Here is an 18,521-nt window from a genome sequence, read left to right as displayed (position 1 = left end):
TTGTGTATAATGTCAGCAAAATTGCCAGAGTTCACAGATAAGCAGTATCCTCCTGAATTGGAATTGAGGTAAAGGACTATTTTGTGTGTTTATGCGCTTTATATAAATCTCGGTATATAATCTGTTCGTAGGTTATTGCAAATTGTTCATCGTCATGGTAACTATTGACACTGTACTATTGCGCAATTCTCTAAAATTATCATTAGGTGAAAGAACACCTGTCAGAAGAAGACTAGAAAACTTGTTTCCGCCCGTGTGGAACTTATGTGAAGCCAATAAGGCCATGTTTGCAAGCATTGCCCAATTTGATAAACAAAAGGTCCAAAGCTTAGGCCCTATCCATGTCGAACGTCTAGTAGAGAACCATGGAGCAGAAAAGCCTGGTGCATGGTAAACTTAAAAAAAAAAAAGTCCTTTGCATAATTACCCACACTACTATTATATTAGTTACTATGGACAATTGACCAATTTAGGAAGACTTCGAATGACCGGCTTGGGTCAACGTCTAAGAGAAGTCTATATTGACAAGTAAGAGCCGATCAAGTACGTAAATGTATATGCTAACTTTGGGATAGATTGAAATTTTTACCAGACGTGTTTGATGAAGACACCGTGTATGTCAGAAGTACAGACTATCCTCGTACACAGGAATCAGTTCAACAGCTCATTGCCGGTGGACTATATCCAAAAGGCAAGCGACCCGAAGATTTTGTGCTAAAGCTTCGAATTAGGTAATTAAAAAGTATACCTTAACAAACTAGGAATGTATACAAATGACCCTTTTGTTAGAGATCCTCGAGATGATAATATGTTTCCAAATCCAAACTGTTTTAAGCTACGTGCATTGGCTAAAGAATTTACCAAGACAGTAGCTGATCTGACAAAGGACCAATGTAAATCATTGGCCCAGAAGCTCAAGAACTACGTTCAAGATGTGTCTCTTTACAGCCATCCTTCTGCTAACGGAATTCTCGGTAAGTAATTTACACTTTTACATGTGGTATTCTAACATAAAAATAGATACATTGGTATCTGCCAAAGTACACGGATTTCAATTACCTGATATCGATGATGACACACTATTTGAGTTGGAAAAAGTAGTCGTCAAAGAATGGTTCTATGGAGCCACGGTATCCAATGAAGTCAGAAGACTCGCCTTGGGCAGACTCATGGGTGAGATCCAAGATCGTATGGTACGCAAACAAGAAGGAAAAGATGCAAAGGATGAAGAAAGATTGAAGCTGGCTGTTTATTCTGGTCATGATACGTAGGTGAATTTGCCCTTTTATGATTCTTAAATTAACAGCGCACCCTAGTACAGTAGCTCCACTCCTTATTATACTGAATGCATTTGACGAAAGGTTACTCTTATTGCATTTGAAACTGACTAATTTACTAATTTTTGTGCAACTTAGGTGGCCACCTTTTGGTAGTGCAATCTTATTTGAGTTATTCAAAGAGAAGCAAGGTAAAGAACACTATGTCCGTGTGAGATATAATGAGAATACGCTTGAATTACCAGGTTGTGCTGGTAAAGGACAACATAAAGAAGGCGATAAGTCACTTTGTACATTAGATGCATTTAGAAAGATTGTAAAGGATCAAATCCCGACTGATTGGGAAAAAGAGTGTATTATAAAATAAAGTGTAACACTAAATTAATAGTGTCTTTCTTGCGGGGTAGAGAAGTGTAACAATTTTGGATTTCCATTATTTAAGCAGCATTCTTTCTCTCGCTCTCTCCCTTTCCTTCTCTTTCTTCTTTCAATAAAAAAAATGTTCAACAACGATCAGACAATGCCTAATGGATTTTTACAAGAGCCTGTCGCTTTTGAAGGTATGAAATGTGTTTCATTACCCCCTTACCTTTTTCTAACTTGTCCCTTTTAGACTTTGAATTCACTTTAGGTTATGATTTTGCGGTGCCTATTGATTTCAATGAGCTCGAGGACATTCCTTTTAACCCTGAGGCACACTCTCACGTTTTGGATGAAGACGAACGAGACATGTTTAACCAATTTTTGGACCAATTCGATACTGATGGCGACGTCCACATGGATCCTTCGGCCTTTTCCTTCCCAGTTCAAGTGGATGAAGATGGACTATGTGAATCATTCTTGCTTCATTCATTAGATGATAGAAACAATGTAATAGAAGATAGCTCGGAATATGAACATGGAACATCTTCTTTATTAAAAGAAGCAACAAATCGTCTTGGTTACCTGTGTTCATCAACTCAATCTACAGGGAACATTTCTCCTGGTCTTAATACAAGCAATACCAATCATTATGGAGAACTTACAGTGCCGATGTAACTTGCCTTTATTATTATTTGGGTGAAAGTATTTCTCCCTTTTATTCGAGACAAACAAACATGAAACATATGACCTTGCTACTGCTCTCTGAAATCCCCCACCTCCCTGTGAGCACTGGGACCGTAGGAATATTTTGTCGATACTCGTGCTTGTCCCACAGCGGCTTAATGTTTCTCGCTTTCACTCGCTCCACTTCTGCCTTTATATCCGAAGAATAGTTACAAAACCCTTTTTTTAATGGAATAATTTTTTTTCTTAGACCCTGTTTAGTATATTTGTTTAATGTAAATAATAAATTCCTACTGATACAAATATTCTTGTTATATGCTCTTAAACTATTACCCTGACATTTTAATAAGAGCAGAAACATTTGTTTCTCCTAATACATTTGCCATAATTGGCATCAAATATTCCCATTGTGTGTATTAATTGATATTTATAAACATTGAGCATTGATCATACAAAAAAAAAAGCAATTTCTGATGTACGACTTTATCTGCTACACAAGCAATAACTTTAAATGTCTGCTATTGAAAGACAACATTGTAAACATATCATAAGTTGAAATTGTACAACATGAAACTAGAGTCCATCTTGTGAAAATAAAGGCTAAGCAAACAGACATTAGGAATAAGAGAAAGTGATCAATGTGATTGACGATGCTAAAAGTTTTTTTTTTATTCTGTTATAAAGAACTGAATTGATTTCTTGTTTATAATATTGCTTATAGTGTGGTCATGTTGGTCTCTCACTAACTGAGACAGAACGAATGATTTTCTAGTAATAAATTAAAAAGTTACACTTTATTGCCTCATTACGATCCAAACTGAGAGTGCCCTTGAAGTTTTGGTTGACAACAGTAACAGTACTCTCACGCCAAAGTTTTATTGCAAGGGAGAGATGATCTAAGTGCCTTGGTCAGTGATTTAGATACTCTTTTTCAAATTGTCACCATTGTACGTCCCGTTTTGATATTGTAAAGTTGTATAATGCATCTTGACAATCTACTCATCTTGAACGTTTTTATTGCTCTTACTCAAGTATTAATCGTTCATTTCCTTTTGGATACCCCTTTGGCAAGTTTATGTCGAGCAAATAATAATAATATTAGCCACAGGCGATCGCGACATGCAAAAGAAAAAAAGAAAAAAAGAAAAGATTTTTCAAATCTGTAAATCATCTATGTCAAGCTACAACCTTCAAGTTGATTCCGCATACGAATAAGCTTAACCTATGTATTCCCATCAGGGATTGCCGCACTTACAGCCATCACTTGAGTGAAACCGCTCTTTTGCATCCGCCAGACACTACTCTTTAAATGATGGATTATTTTGCTCTATTTTTCCGACATTTATCCAGTGCAAAATAAAATGGCCTTCAGAACCATACAAGTTGGACTTGTCTGTTTTTTAGACCTGTTTTGGATGACGTTGGATAATACCAAGAATAATGAGAATGACAAGGAAAATTTTAAAATGTCGTTGCCCCCCGGAGAATATAAAGACACTTATTTAAGCACTAGGAATTTCCCCCTTCTAATAAATCGCTGTATCCTCTCTCTTTCTTTTTTATTGTTCCTTTCTTGATCTAATGACTTCGCTTCCCAATTATATCTCTTGCTATCCTCCTACTTCGATGGACATTCTTGACCACAGGCACAGACTGTATCTGGTGAACGGTCTTATGGAAAAAGTGCCTTCAAGTACCGAGGATTTACATAGTGACGAGGTACCTCAAGCTGACATGTCCTTGGGTGGCCGCATGGTTCCCAAGCTGGGCTCAATATGCAAAGCTTCAAATGAGCTCCCAGCAATTCAGCATTTTCATGACTATCATCCTCTTCCACAACAACAGAACCAACAGTATCAGCAGCAACAAGACATCAATTTGGCAAATGATGGCATGAAAGATATGATACAGCATCTGATACAAAGACATCAGCTACTTGATAATAATGTCAACACGGGCATCCTCAAGGAGCTTGCTAGTCTTTTTAATGAATCACCAAGGACAGCACATCGACCTTTGCAACGCGCGCCACAAGTGTTTAGCGGAAAGACATGTCAATCATGCAAAAAAGCCCATTCTGGATGTGACCGGATGCGTCCTTGTGGCCGTTGTGTTCGAATCAAACAATGTTGTGTTGATGCTGAAGTCAAGAAGCGCGGACGGCCATCGATTGCGTCACGAAAATAAACATTTAAATAGTATCTTTTTTGTTGTAGAATAAAAGTGATGCCCAAAAAGGGAAAGCTTTTTAAATAACACATGTCCTTTTTTTTAAAAAAAAAAAAAGAGAGAGAGAAAAACTACAGGCATATCGTTGCAATGTATGCCTTGTAAGAAAGAGTAACATTTATTTAAAGCTTTGATTGAGCATTGCTGTTGATACAATCAGCAATATGCAGTGCAACCGTCTCGACTGTCACCATTGGGTTTACACCAGTAGCGGTAGGGAAAACAGAGGCATCAGCAACATAGAGGTTTTTGACTTCCCATGTCTCTCCTGTAGGCTTAACAACGGATGCCTTTGGCGAGATACCCATTCGGCTAATGAAATCAAGTTAGAAATGTTTTTGATATCTTTCCTTTGATATTTAGGCTTACTTTGTTCCCATTTGATGTGCACAAAACATGTTGAATCCATCACGAGGAAGACCATAGCTGCTTACACCATTTTTCCAAGCAACGTATCTCGGGTTATCTATCCTTGTTTCTTCCTCTTCCTTAAACTTGAATCCATCGACACCAAACTGTCCAGTGTGGACTTCGCGAGCACCAGCAGCAACCAAAATGTCCAATGAACGAAGTATTCCTTCAAGAAGAGATCGACGGTCTCTATTTGACACAGTAAAGTTCACAATGGGGTTATCATCCTTATCATAAGTCACAGATCCCTTAGAGTCCTTATCACGAGACAAGATAAGAATAGGAGCACAGTGTTCATAGCGCATCATGATTTCCTTATGCTCAGCAGCACCGCGCCAAGGAAGAATGGTTGAATAAGCACCGGGTTGAAGACAAGGCACCTCCAGCTTGCATCCATATCCGTCATTTTCCAAATTTTCTGCAACACCACTGACAGCTGTCATGATTGAGCCTTCAAACGTTCGGATCTTGCGATCAAAGAAACCGACGACAATAGTGCATGGATGCAGACGCAAGTTCTGACCAATATTCTTATTCTTTAAACCGCTGCGGATCAAAATACCAGGTGACTGCAAAGAACCACCAGCAATGACGACCTGACTCGCTCTAATACGAACTTTTTTGTCATAATTAACGAGGCACTCTACGCCTACAGCCTTGCCGTGCTTAATCAGGACCTTATTCACCTTGGTCTTTTCCAAAAAGCGAGCCTTATGTTGATAAGCGTCTCGAAGCCATGTGTTCATCGTACCATTCTTGATACCGGCTCTGCAGCCAGCATAACACGAGTTGCACTCGTGGGGTCGTCCGCTTGTGTTTTGCGGAATATCTGATACTGGGTATCCTAAAGCTCTACGTAAGGTGAGTAAAAAAAAGGAGAACTTTCCAAAAAAGGGGACATTTTACCGGCAACCATCGATTAGAACTTGATTTGAGCCGTTGTGCCTCACACCTTCTGTGGTTGCACCAATACGCTCAAATACTCTATCGACATCTTTTGTAAACTACCAACAAGTAAATATCCAAGAAAACAAATGACAGGCTTTACACAAACCTTGGGTGAAGTAAAGTAAGACAGTCCTTGCTTTGCCCACTCTTCACGAACAAAATGCTGCAACTAAAAACCAACATAAGACAAACTATCAAGCTATATATCTCTTTTTCTCTTTGGAAACTTACTTTAAGAGATGCACACCAATTGACTGTGGTTCCTCCACCAAAGACGCTGCCTGATGCAATAGAAATAGACCCGTCCAATGAAGGAGCAAATCCACCATGTTCATATAGATTCTCAAAACCATCTTGTTCAGTATGAATAAAATCATTTTCATGATAGTATTTTCCCTTTTCAATCACTAGCACTGATTTCCCAGCCTGTGCTAATTGACTTGCGACCACGCCTAGGTAACACAAGTAAAAACCTAAATTCTGTTGTATATGTACTAAATCTACCTCCTCCTGCGCCGCTTCCAACGATGATAACGTCAAAGTGCATGTTATCCTTTACTTCATCAAAGGACATCATGGGTAATCTCTCGGGTAAATCGTCATATACGGTATCGTTTTTAATGTCATAATGCATTGCATCTGTAAAAGCTTGAATATGGCCCTTGTATGCAGGAAGACAGGCCAGGGCATGAAAACTTTTATAGATCGTTCTTAAACTTGGTACATATGAGTTCTTCCAACCCAAGATAATCTTTTCTCGGTCAGCAAACGGGAGATTTTTGAATTCACTAAAGTAACCTGTTAAAGCAAACGTGCCTGGACGAGTAGAAAGGATAGACAAGAGCTTCATGAGCTCAACTCGTTTTGCAGGCAACACCGTATTGTTGATTAAACGAATGGTGGATGAGATTGAGTCAATGGATGTACTTGATATCTGACAAAAGCGTCTGACTTCTTCTTCTGTATGTGTCTTTTTTAATTTTTCAACTAGATCATCTGCTTGTTCCTTTGGAAGAGTGGCAATAAACGTGTCAAGGATGGCTGCTAGTGTTTCTTCTTGATGACGATTGAGTTCGAACGGAGGAGCTACACGGTAACGGAAGGGATCGATTATGGAGGCAGACATGTAATAATAAAAAAGGAACAAAAGAAAGATCAAACTTTTTTTTTTCTCACTATAAATTGATGTACCCCATCACGTGCCATAAGTGGGGCAGTTAAAATTGCATAAGGTTTTATTAACTGAATTTGGGGGAAAAGGGGTTATCCTGTTCCTTTTTCTTATAAATGGTAAAAAAACCCTGACAGATGTTACGAATAAACATAGTTTTCTTTTTGTATTGTTACGATCAAACTTATTTCTTTTGTGCTCTCAGTAAGTAGGGATATATGTTCTCTTTTCTCTCTCTTTCTCTAAAAAATAGAGTTTTGGTTCGGTCAGTTTATATTTAGCCTTGTATCTTCTTTAGAACTATCTCAACTAAGAGAGAGTTCTTTTTGATGACTTTTGGAACAAAAAAAACAAAAAAAACATGCCATTTTTTATACTTTAAGTGTTACTTTATCAAATGCTTAATGTTGGAGCAAGAAGAGCAGCACAGTGATGTAATAAAGATTATTTTATTCACAAGAAATAGTAATCTTTATATTACAAGGCTGATTATGGTGCAATTTGCTTATAATAGCATTTTCAGATTCTCGCTATTGGCTCCAAGACCATCTTAGCCAATTGCCCAACAACCAATGATCTTAACAGATAAGAGTAGATGCACTTTAACTGTTTGTCTTGTTCAAAATAGCACAGGACTTATAAATAGATTTACCATACAACAAGGCACCTACAAGTACTTAAGAAGCTCAGATTGCAAACCCTGGTGAAAAAGTTCAGCATGCAAAGAAGACCAGAGATGATATCTATGGATATCTAAACAAAAGTTTGTTAGACATTAGATTAAAGCTGTAGCACAGCCATACACACAAGCGATAAATGATCAACAACATACAGAATGAAGTGAAAGACAGTAGTCTAGACAAACTAAAAGACAGTATCATCAATGCAAACAAAACCGAGAACAATTAGGCGAGTCTTACTATTCAAATATACGAACAGAATAATAAACATTGACATACATTTATTCAAAAGAAAGAAACTGGCCTTCCCGAGAGTACGACTCATAATGTTCATTGGCCAGTCTCTTTCTCTCTGCATAAAGGTTTGGAGAATATGTACTAAAGTCTTGTTATGAATTTATTTTTAGCACGGTTCAGTGCGTATATTTCATTAGTCTTGTTCAACCTGTAGAGTTTATGAATATTAAAGGCATTTGTTAATATAAATCTTGATGTTTCATGTTTATTTCTTTAAATAAACAGTTCCCTAAATGAACGACTTGCCACACAAACAGATATTATAATTTGTACAATTTTGGCTTAACCCAATGTGATAACTAGGTCAAGTGAACTCACAATGTGTATAAATTATACTTTTTGACGTTCCGCACTAGCTTATCATCCAATTAAGGTCAAAAGAGTAATTCATATGCTAAAGCATAGGAATGTGATTTGATTGGCTGAAATGTGAACCATAAAGTAGTGCAGGGGCAGTTCAAGAGAGAGAGAGAAAGAGAGACAGAGACAGAAAGGACAGAGTGAAGAAAAGAAAAAAAAATAAATAAGGGCGAGTTTTAAAATCATGTTACAATTTTAACCCTTTTTTCCCTTTCTTCCTTTTTTCTTTTATATAAATATTTTTTTTTCTTCTTCATTAACAAAATGTACAATAACAATCATGACTGGACATTTCATCAAACAAACAATACCGATACCAATGACTTTATGGAACCTTTACAAGAACCAGTGGCATTCGAAGGTATTTTAATAAATATGAGGAATATATAAAGACTGGCAACTCAATGATGAATGCCAGACTTCCAATTTAGCCTAGGACTTGATCCTGGATTTGCTATGCCTATTCAACTTGATATACCACCAACATCTATGGACAATTTTCAATATATACCACCACCTCCAGCCCCATATCCACCACAAAATATGTCAACTAATACATCTGTATTAAACGAGCAAGACCAAAAGGTCTTTAGTCAATTCTTGGACCAATTTTATGTTGACCCAAACATGCAAATCGATCCTCAACCCTTCTCTTTATATACTAATAGCCATACCTTTGATGAAGAGCAACTGCGTCAGTCTAGCATACTTCATTCACTTGACGAACAAAAGAAAGCATACAAAGATAACCATATCCATCTCATCAATAGTAATCATAACAGTAATAACATTAGTCATATTGGTACTACTACTACTACTGCCATGTCTACTACTAGTAGTACCGGTACTAATAATGCTATCAGCAATAATAATAATAATAATAATAATAATAATCACAGCAAACCAAACGCTATCTATCTTCAGCAAAGCAATGCGGTTACGGCCCCTTATATTATTCGCGAAAATATTAAAGAAAAGCAACAAGAACAAAAGCAGCAAAGTGGCAGCACAAACACAATGAGCAGTAACACGAATGGCAACCATGGCAACGGCAAGAGTGGAGGAGCGATTAGGAGAGGGAAATCAAGCAAGGAATTATTGACAGAAGAAGAAAAGAGAAATAATCATATTGCATCTGAACAGAAGAGAAGAAGTATGATTCGATCAGGGTTCAAGGACTTGACCGAGATTGTGCCCACATTAAAAAACATTAACAATTCAAAAAGCACAGTTCTCTTTAAGGCAGTGGATTATATTAAATACCTCGAAAAGCGAAATAGAAATTTAAGAGAAAAGATAAAGAATTTAGAAATAAGAGTAGAAGTAGAAGGACGAATGGGAGTGTTGGGCAGGCCCCCACAGGCACAGAATCATCATGTCATTTCCTCTTCGTCATCTACACAAGCCGCTCTACTACAACACAAGACACAACAAAGACAACTATTGGAATTACAAGAAAAACTACAGCACCATCAAAAGTTAATCAGTCAACAGCAAAAAAGCTTCAATGATACCAACAGCTCTTCTTCTTTTTGGCATAGCGAAAAGACAAAAAATGAATATGAAGACGTTGTTTCTGCATAACCTTTTATTATAATCTTATTCCCCCCTTCTATTTTTTTTGCTCTTCTTGGTATATAATAAATTTCTCTCATGATGATCTTGATGGTTCACGTGCATACTTCTTTAACAATTCCTCTCGCTTATTTTCCCAAGTGTTATGATCATCCGATTGCTTTTTTTGCTGAACAGGTGTTTTATTCCAAGAATAATAAGTAGATGACCGCCTAACATGCCTTTGGTTACTGTTCAAGCGTCTATTTTCTTCTATATCCTCTCTTTGTCCATGTCTCTTAGACATCAAAATTACAAAAACAAGGCAAACAGCTATGCCCAATAGTACATCTATAAAACTATTACTTTCATCATTCATTTTATGATAATTGTTATTATATACACCAGAAATATTCTCTTATAAAAGATATCGCATCCTCTATAAACATTACTAAAAGTCAAGGAAAGGAGATTCATGCGGTCAAGTTGTTCATTTGAAGCCGAAACTAAAAAAAGTGACGTTGCCACCAACAAGCTTTTTTGACCTGTTTCCAAATTTGCATAATATGCTGTCTTTTCAGAAACTATTCGCACACAAAATAAAACCAATAACAATTACATTTTAGTTGATTATCAATCCTTTCTTTATTATTAAAAAGGCAAAAATTTTGTCTTTTGGAGAGAAGAGAAGATAAATGTGGTCAACACTTGTAAAAAACACGTAACTGAAAAAGCTGCTAGAGACTTTGTTTAAATAGCCCGAGCTTGGCTTCTTTTTCCTTTCTTCTTTGGACCAAAAAGCAAGATCAGCTATTCCTCAGCTAGCCCTAAGGTATGTTATTTTCTTTGCTCTTGCAAGAAACTGAGATGCAGTATTATAGATCATAAAATCGAAAACAGTACTGGTGCTAGCTGGGTAATGTAAGTATTTAATATCAATGTAAATAACTGGTGCACTAATCATTTCTTTATTCGTCCTTTTGCTTCTGATGGGCTCTCTTATCATTATTTGTGTCTGAAATTATCAGTGCGCGAATAATTTGTGAGTAAAGTGTAACTCTAACAATCTTGATTACCAATCTTTTCTTTACCGCTTGAAAGACAACATAAAATGAGCTTGATATTTTTGAGACTCGTATAATGTAGTCAACATTTATAAGTAATACATACTTAGACAGAATCATTTCTTTTACATCTCCTTCTTTTGCTTCTTGTGAACTGTCTTTTATCATTTGTTATCTTATTTGAAGTTGCTTGATGATAATGGAAAGGAAAGTATATATTCTTGCAATGAGCTGGGATGTAATTATTTAACACGCTACAAGGAAATGAGTCTGCAAGTACCACGCTATCGATTACCACATTCATGATTTTGCTTAGTTGTTCAATTCTTATGCGTGATATAATAAAGTCAATATCAAACGAATCCATATTTTCATGAGGATAATATTAAAGAAGTATATATCTTCATTATGTCAAACACAAGAGGAATAAAAGAAAGCAATACAACCCCCTCAATTAAACAAAAGAGAGCTTTACAGCAAAATAAAGTTTGTTTTTTTACTATATTTGCACTCTTGTACACCACTCTTACACAACTTTAATCCGCCTGATATCTTTCTTTTTTTGGTTACTTTTTGGGAGTGAGTATTGTAATACTTTTCTTTCTTTTTATTCATAATGGAAACAGCAATAAGAAAAGCAACTAGACTAGACTATAATCCACCAAAGCAAAAGCACCTATCAAGTACTATTTAATATATTTTACCATGTACATTTACTTACTCCCAAGGACAGCTTTAGTGAGTTTGACCTATGAGAATCCGGGAAATGCTGTGTATATAGTTGATCTATTGGAGAGAAGATTACGAGAAAACTCATGGATAGTAAGAAACAGAAACAGAAAGAGAGAGAGAGAGAGATACATTGATACCTTGTATAGATAATCTTTAAAGTGTTGATCATTCTTCATACTTTAATGAGAAATGGAGATGGCGATAAAACTATTGCTTATATAGAAACAAAGCCCTCAGCACTTGATACAACTAAACTACGTGAAAAGTCATCAGGTACATTAACAATATATATATAATATCAAGACTAATTGTTATTGTTGCTGTAGGAGTGGTACATATTCAGAATATATATCTTTACACAGCTTACCTACAGCAAAAAGTCATCGCCTATCGTCAATCAAAGATAGATTATATTAAGGACACAATGGGTAAAAAGGAAGGAAGGTTGAGGCATTTGTCTATTTCCGATGGATTATTAAAGGAGACAGTATCAATTCAAAAATTGATTGGAACTCTTTTGAAGTGCAATGTAAGGAAGGAACAGAGTTAGAAGATGTATAGATGCTTAATATTGTACCTAGTTTCTGTTGGATGACGTAGATAATAATATTAGCTTGTATGCGTTTCGATTATTAGTAGAGGATTTATTGGTTTTATTCCAGGTGCTAAATGAAGCTATTGTGAACATTTTAGGCAAGATCTAAAGACAGAGTAATACTCGTTTATTTATCCATTCATTATTTTAGAGCACTACTTTGCAATGAAAAAATCTGATGCAAGAACATCCTTGGAAATATATAAAAGATTTGCTAGACAGACCGAAGAAACAATATCCTTTTTAGACCGAGCAAGAAGACTTCAGCATGAATTAAGTATTTCTATTCCTTCCGTGAAGCATGTAACTATCATTATAAATTTATATCACTCACTATTAATCTTTGCCCGAATAGGCGCCATTATCTTTGGCAGCAGCTTTACAAGAGTACTTGGATGATCAAAACCATGGTAATTGACCAAGCTTCATGCTATATGCTTGTTTTAATTTTTTTTAAAAAAAATAGGAGCACAGCAACCTCAACCTCAGCAACAACAGCAACAGCAACAACAGCAACAGCAAGTAGTGACCAGTACAAATAATGTTCAGCAGCCAAAAGAATTGATTGATTTCTTTACAAGTCTTGAAAATGAAAAAGTAAACATATTCTATAATCAAATAGTACCTGTGGCACCCCAACCACAAGCGATACAGCCCATGGTCTTACCTCAACCTACGGGACATAACCCATTTCGACAATCGACCTTACCCGCAATACCGGCGACAAACTATGCCAATCCTTTCAGGGCAAGTACAATGCCTCTGATACACAATAACAGTGCGTCTTTGCAACAACCCATGCCAACAGCAAACCAGCTTATAATTCCTCAGGCGACAAGTACACATAATCCTTTTGCGGCAAATAGTAGTACGATACCTGTAGCATCACCCACAAATCTAGGTAATAACCCATTCGGTAACAATAATCAACAGCAATGGGGACAACAAAGTAATACACTGTTTTAATAAAGTTTATTTAAAAATAATAATAATAAAAAAAGATGTATATTATTCAGAAAATCGACATTCGACATTCCATAGTGAGCTAAGTACACAAGGTGCTCTAGTCCGTCCGCCCGTCGAATAGTTTTCATCATGAAATAATACATACTTTTTTTAAGCAATATCACAAAAGGAACCCCTTTCTTATCTTTTTTCCTTTTCTTTAAAAGAAGAAGAAAACAAGGCAAAAGATGGATCTATCAAAAAAAAAAAAAAAGGATTAGAAAATGATTCCAAAAAGGGATTATACGAAGAAGAGTCAGACAAGGCTGATAACTTGTATGTCTTTATAGGCAACACAATTGTAATTCAGAAGTGATAAACGGACATTTTATCTTCATTCTCTTCTTTGTAGTTTGTCAATATTTACCTTTTGTGATGTTACTGTACGAAAAAAGATAAAAGACTAATAATTAAAGCAAAACATTAAGGAATTTATACTTGTCATAAAAAAATTTTTTTACAAGTGACTGTTGACTGAGATCTTTAACAAACCTGGGCTCAAATATGGTGACAAATGGACTATATTTATGACTTGGTGATAAAATGTCTTTTAGAACAAAAAAATAAAAGAGAGAGAGAGAAAAGCGATGAATTATATCTTTTTATGGATATAAATTAGAGAGAAAGGGGGTAATAGAGATGGTCACGTCCCATTGACTGGACAGTAAGATCAGTTTAATCCAATCAGATTCATCAAATTGGCGTGCATGTTTGAACTCTTTACAAATAGTTGAATAAACCATATCATGACTTTCCCTGGTGATTAAGACATGAAGATAATCTCTATTGAAAAGCAGATACTTGCACATTTTCTTTCTTTATCTCTACGATGTTATCATTGTATCAAGTATTTCAACAACCTATCGTCCCTGCGTCCTTTCTCGGAAGCTTTCTCTTCCTCGGATGGTGTTTTTTCAGTATTAAACCAAATCTAAATATGAAGCAGACAAGTTGGATCTTGACGCTGATCAGTAGCCTTGTCTGCACGTTTGTTTCCATACCTTTCGTGATTCAATTTATGCACTCAAAATTAGATATGCGGCTACTGGACACTGATAGCAAGTTCCACACTACCTTCACTTGCTTTTTTATATCTTATTTAATATTAGATCTCTCTCTTGGATCTATTTATTATCGAGAACGAGTTACCATCATGACCGGATGGGTACATCACTTGTTCTACATTGCTGTCTTATTTTGGTTTTTAAGGTTGCAAATTTCCTCATTATTCACCGTGGCATCGATATTGGAACTGCCCACTGTAATACTGGCAATAGGATCAATGGACCATGAACTGAGATCAGACTTGCTCTTTGGCTCGACCTTTTTTCTTCTTCGACTGGTGGCCCATGCCTGGATGACGATTGCCTTGAAAAGACATCATAGGATCAAGGTTATGTGGGTTATCGCATTAGTTATTTATCCCCTTCATCTCTATTGGTTTTATGGTAAACTATACATCCCTGCTTCTATTCAAACACACTCATGTTCTGATAGGCATTGTACGTACCAATCTAAAGAAAAGAAAATTAAGGCGTATTGTAGTAAAGACAATAAGCAATGATGTATTCTAAATAAAGCATGAATGTACCTGATTCCACGTTGCACAAAAGTTTAAGTGCTTGTAAGCATATATAAAAAAGAGTGGGTGATAAAATAGCTAAAATTAACTGGCTACTTTTTCAAAAAAAAATGCTGTTTTTTCTATATATATAACACTACGTCTGTCCCCTTCTTTTTTTTATTTCTTTCTTTATTTATTTACTTTCTCCCTTCTTTAACATAAAGCTTGTAAGTGAAAAAGATAGTATGACTGAATTACTTATAAAAGAAAAAAGAAATGTCAGAGTATGCCGGAATTCGCTTATCCTGGGAAAGAGTTATTGCAGCCGCCAAAAATTTACCAGACCCAGCCTCTGTGAGTCAAGAGATGCAAGCTGAACAAGACAATAATCGACAAGAGAGATACTTGTTATTCGCATTAGAAAATATATTTACGATTACTAGTCAAGGTAATGATTTAAAATGCGACACATGTCTTATAATAATAACAACAATCACAATAGCTATCGGTTACACAGCTTTCATGGCAACCATGATACAGGAACTAAGTCACAACTGCCCTGTTTCCATGGCGTTTCTAAGACATGTTGTTGATAAATCGGAACTCCCTGATGGTCAGACACTAGAGACCGTATCAAGGATGATACTCGAAAAATCGTGCATCAATGGCTATATCCTTTGGATTCTATTGGCTAGAAAATTTGCTGGTCATTTAACAGAGTCACTCTGGTCAGATAAAGTATATGACCATTTAATAAAAGTTATTCAATCAGAAAATGACGCGAAAAGGCTATATGCTCTATTAGCCTTGGAGTCATTTGCAATGACAGGTAGATTATATCTTTAGTTTGCATATGTTATATTAATATCTAATACAGGAAATATCAAAAGATACATCATGCATCGTGATATACAACACACGCTGAATTGCATATTGTTAGACTGCAATTCTGCATTAGAATCAACCCCTTCGCCTCTTCACATGGCTCCCTCTAAGCGTGGGCCCCCTTCACGGAGACCTCGTTCAATCAACTTTTCTGTTTTGCTATTACCTTTTATGAAAAAGAAAAAGATACCCATTATGACAGTAATGCACAAAAGCACTTGTCAAAAGAAACAATCAAGACTGTCTCATACCGCTCTTATTCACTGCACAGATAAATGTCATGTGCTCTATCAGACAAAATACTGTGTTCAATGGTCTCTAATGCATGTATTCACAGATGACAAGGTAATACGAATCAACCAAATCGTACACACATGAATTAAAACAGAGAATAGAACAGAGCTCCTTTTGCAGAACCCAAGCTGATAGCGCATCATGCTTTATATGAATTTCGCAACGATAACCCCTTCTTACTACAAACAATTCGCTCATCGACTATGATGACAAATCGTACAGGCGTTTGGTATTATGAAGTTATGCTTATCACAAGCGGTGTCGTCCATGTTGGCTGGGCGTCTCCTTCCAGCCAATTTATACCAGAGCAAGGATACGGTGTTGGTGATAATATGGTAAGAAAAAAAAAAGCTACAAATCAAAAAAAGGGGAGGCTAATGTATCCCTAGAATGGTTTTGCCTTTGATAGTTACCGAGGCGTTCTATGGACCTCGGGTAAAGCGGTCTACCCAGATGATAATCCGATTGTTTGTCATGCAGGCGATGTTATCGGAACATTACTCAATCTGAAAAAAGGATATTGTTCCTTTTTTGTAAATGGACAAGAGATCGAGCTTTCTATCGAGCTCACATCCGCCACCCAGATGTTTCCTGCTGTTAGTTTGACCAGTCATCAGCAGATCGCTATCAATTATGGTGATCGCCCTTGGTTTTGTCCACCACCAATGAAAGCAACCCCCGTATGTAGTCTTTATAAAGAACGACAAGTAAACTATCCGGATATCAGCGATAATGATGATTTACTGTGCATCTTGTGCTATGCCGAACCAAGAGACACTACCTTGTATCCTTGTTTACATGAGCAATTTGGTCAGTCATGTGTAAAGAGCTTGAAGACATGGTAAGTTTACTTTATTTTTTTGTATAAACGTCATCTCATATTGTTATAGTCCGCTGTGTCGTATGGAAATATACAAAAAGAAAAAAAAAAATAAATATGCAGGGGGAGAAACAAAGGCGAATGATATAAGATTATAGAAAATAAAAAGAATGCTTTTTTTTCCCTCCTTTTTTCTTACAGAAATGAGTAGTCATAGTAACAACCGGACAGTAGAAGATTCAGTATTATTGTATCGTCTTCATACAAATGAAGTTCAATTACGTACTTTAGCAGTCATTCTGAGTCTAACGGGCGGGTTGGCTCTTTCGTTTGCCGTAGGTGTAGGTATATTGATTTATTGGTATGCAAAAAGAGGCAACCAAGAAAAGCCCCCATCACCACCACCAAGTCTATCATTACCTGCACCCTTGCCCATGTGCTTATCAAGGTTGACACCTGAACCTTCTGCACCACCCGCTACAATAGACACCTTTCCACCACCTCCACCCTATGACAGACAAAAAAATTAAATTTAAAGTATCGTTTAATGTAAAATAATTCTAACAATAACAATAAATTGATAACCAAGGCAGGGATTCAGGTCAATTGTGATAAAGTATTACCATTAGGGCTTGGCTTGCTGCTGCTTCCAAGTTTAAACATACGACCGAGTGATGATCGAAGGGAGTAGTTGGATGCAGATGATTTGGGTTTCAATGTACGTTTATAAGAATCCTATTCAAAAAAAAAAAAAGATTAAATAAGATGTTATTAAAATTGAATAAAACTTACCAAGTATGCAATTTGAGGTTTATTGAATGCACCTCGTCTCTTGCTTCTGATGAATTCAATTGCATCTAATGGTTTCATTCCCATCTCTATTAAAGCAATAGCTACCAGTACTGGGGCTCGACCTAATCCTGCGACACAATGTACAGCAATCATGGGTGCTGCTGCATTATCCTCCTTTGCCCGATCAGCCATTTCTTTTATCTTTTCTACAAGTTGTAACCATTCACGAACGACTTGAGGTGGAGGCTATGGATGATGATGAGTATAAATGTATTATAAATATCATATCACTTACCACTCCACCATCTTTGAATGGTAAATCTAATACATGAATGTTTCTTTCATTTAATCTGTTAGCACTATATGTCGGTTGGCAGCATCGAACAACTGCAACGACGTTAAGTCGCATAAATTCTTCCATATAAAAGTCCAAAGTTGATTCTGTTGGACAATCAAGAATCAAAAAGCGCAATGAAGAATTGGGGCAGTCAATGGCTGTGAGCATACGTCCTAAAGGTGAACTGTTTCGAGACATGGATGAAAGTAAGGTAGATGGTAGAATGTAGAGTAATAAAATAAATAAATAAAAAGAGGGAGACTATTGTGAAGATATAAATAATAATATAAAAATAAAAACGAGGGAAGAGTCTTCTTTTTAAAATACTAAGCCTATTTATGGAAGTAACCACAAAGTAATAAGAGTAGGAGAGTTATTGGGAAGAATAAGTTGATCAATCTTGAGATCAAGAATACAGTTGAACATAAAAAATCTAAAGAAAAAAAAAAAGAGACACAC

The 18,521-nt window shown here is 36.3% G+C and overlaps 10 protein-coding genes across 10 annotated transcripts; 8 read left to right on the top strand and 2 right to left on the bottom strand.

Moving 5' to 3' along the window:
* Positions 1-9: 9 nt before the first annotated feature.
* RHIMIDRAFT_236235 (phosphoglycerate mutase-like protein) lies at positions 10-1,644 on the top strand (the record flags this gene model as incomplete). The annotated part of the gene is made up of 9 exons (XM_023608508.1): positions 10-68; positions 132-157; positions 207-390; positions 448-528; positions 576-731; positions 790-974; positions 1,021-1,267; positions 1,317-1,361; positions 1,416-1,644. 9 exons carry the CDS (start codon positions 10-12, stop codon positions 1,642-1,644), a joined length of 1,212 nt encoding a protein of 403 aa, XP_023467962.1.
* Positions 1,645-1,776: 132 nt separating this feature from the next.
* RHIMIDRAFT_236234 (uncharacterized protein) lies at positions 1,777-2,315 on the top strand (the record flags this gene model as incomplete). Its single annotated transcript, XM_023608507.1, has 2 exons — positions 1,777-1,837; positions 1,891-2,315. The coding sequence occupies 2 exons, from the start codon at positions 1,777-1,779 to the stop codon at positions 2,313-2,315; spliced, it is 486 nt and encodes a 161-aa protein (XP_023467961.1).
* Positions 2,316-3,778: 1,463 nt separating this feature from the next.
* On the top strand, positions 3,779-4,582 carry RHIMIDRAFT_278627 (uncharacterized protein). Its single transcript, XM_023612767.1, has one exon. The coding sequence runs from the start codon at positions 3,906-3,908 to the stop codon at positions 4,509-4,511; it is 606 nt and encodes a 201-aa protein (XP_023467960.1). The 5' UTR covers positions 3,779-3,905; the 3' UTR covers positions 4,512-4,582.
* Positions 4,583-4,675: 93 nt separating this feature from the next.
* RHIMIDRAFT_200704 (long-chain fatty alcohol dehydrogenase) lies at positions 4,676-6,762 on the bottom strand (the record flags this gene model as incomplete). Its single annotated transcript, XM_023606475.1, has 6 exons — positions 4,676-4,865; positions 4,923-5,816; positions 5,871-5,968; positions 6,019-6,081; positions 6,144-6,364; positions 6,417-6,762. The coding sequence occupies 6 exons, from the start codon at positions 6,760-6,762 to the stop codon at positions 4,676-4,678; spliced, it is 1,812 nt and encodes a 603-aa protein (XP_023467959.1).
* A 1,868-nt stretch (positions 6,763-8,630) lies between these two features.
* Positions 8,631-9,304, top strand: RHIMIDRAFT_278624 (uncharacterized protein; the record flags this gene model as incomplete). Its single annotated transcript, XM_023612766.1, has 2 exons — positions 8,631-8,781; positions 8,839-9,304. Coding segments are annotated over exons 1-2 (560 nt in total), but the record flags the coding sequence as incomplete, so codon positions are not given.
* A 2,317-nt stretch (positions 9,305-11,621) lies between these two features.
* Positions 11,622-12,855, top strand: RHIMIDRAFT_278617 (ANTH-domain-containing protein). The gene is made up of 7 exons (XM_023612765.1): positions 11,622-11,721; positions 11,772-11,860; positions 11,917-12,043; positions 12,097-12,299; positions 12,352-12,463; positions 12,517-12,775; positions 12,832-12,855. The coding sequence occupies exons 1-6, from the start codon at positions 11,655-11,657 to the stop codon at positions 12,762-12,764; spliced, it is 846 nt and encodes a 281-aa protein (XP_023467957.1). The 5' UTR covers positions 11,622-11,654; the 3' UTR covers positions 12,765-12,775; positions 12,832-12,855.
* Positions 12,856-14,194: 1,339 nt separating this feature from the next.
* RHIMIDRAFT_278611 (uncharacterized protein) lies at positions 14,195-14,965 on the top strand. The gene is made up of 2 exons (XM_023612764.1): positions 14,195-14,818; positions 14,868-14,965. The coding sequence occupies exons 1-2, from the start codon at positions 14,524-14,526 to the stop codon at positions 14,942-14,944; spliced, it is 372 nt and encodes a 123-aa protein (XP_023467956.1). The 5' UTR covers positions 14,195-14,523; the 3' UTR covers positions 14,945-14,965.
* Positions 14,966-15,210: 245 nt separating this feature from the next.
* Positions 15,211-17,091, top strand: RHIMIDRAFT_250381 (SPRY-domain-containing protein; the record flags this gene model as incomplete). Its single annotated transcript, XM_023610719.1, has 6 exons — positions 15,211-15,382; positions 15,437-15,763; positions 15,812-16,164; positions 16,215-16,448; positions 16,503-16,954; positions 17,004-17,091. The coding sequence occupies 6 exons, from the start codon at positions 15,211-15,213 to the stop codon at positions 17,089-17,091; spliced, it is 1,626 nt and encodes a 541-aa protein (XP_023467955.1).
* Positions 16,803-17,514, top strand: RHIMIDRAFT_116057 (uncharacterized protein). Its single transcript, XM_023605325.1, has one exon. The coding sequence runs from the start codon at positions 17,104-17,106 to the stop codon at positions 17,461-17,463; it is 360 nt and encodes a 119-aa protein (XP_023467954.1). The 5' UTR covers positions 16,803-17,103; the 3' UTR covers positions 17,464-17,514.
* A 16-nt stretch (positions 17,515-17,530) lies between these two features.
* Positions 17,531-18,260, bottom strand: RHIMIDRAFT_236227 (phosphatases II; the record flags this gene model as incomplete). The annotated part of the gene is made up of 3 exons (XM_023608506.1): positions 17,531-17,668; positions 17,726-17,971; positions 18,021-18,260. The coding sequence occupies 3 exons, from the start codon at positions 18,258-18,260 to the stop codon at positions 17,531-17,533; spliced, it is 624 nt and encodes a 207-aa protein (XP_023467953.1).
* Positions 18,261-18,521: the final 261 nt, after the last annotated feature.

Source organism: Rhizopus microsporus (genome assembly GCF_002708625.1).
Source record: "Rhizopus microsporus ATCC 52813 unplaced genomic scaffold scaffold_5, whole genome shotgun sequence".
Lineage (NCBI taxonomy): Eukaryota > Fungi > Mucoromycota > Mucoromycetes > Mucorales > Rhizopodaceae > Rhizopus > Rhizopus microsporus.
The sequence above is the reverse complement of the archived record's forward strand: the minus strand, read 5'-3'. Positions and strand labels throughout refer to the sequence as shown.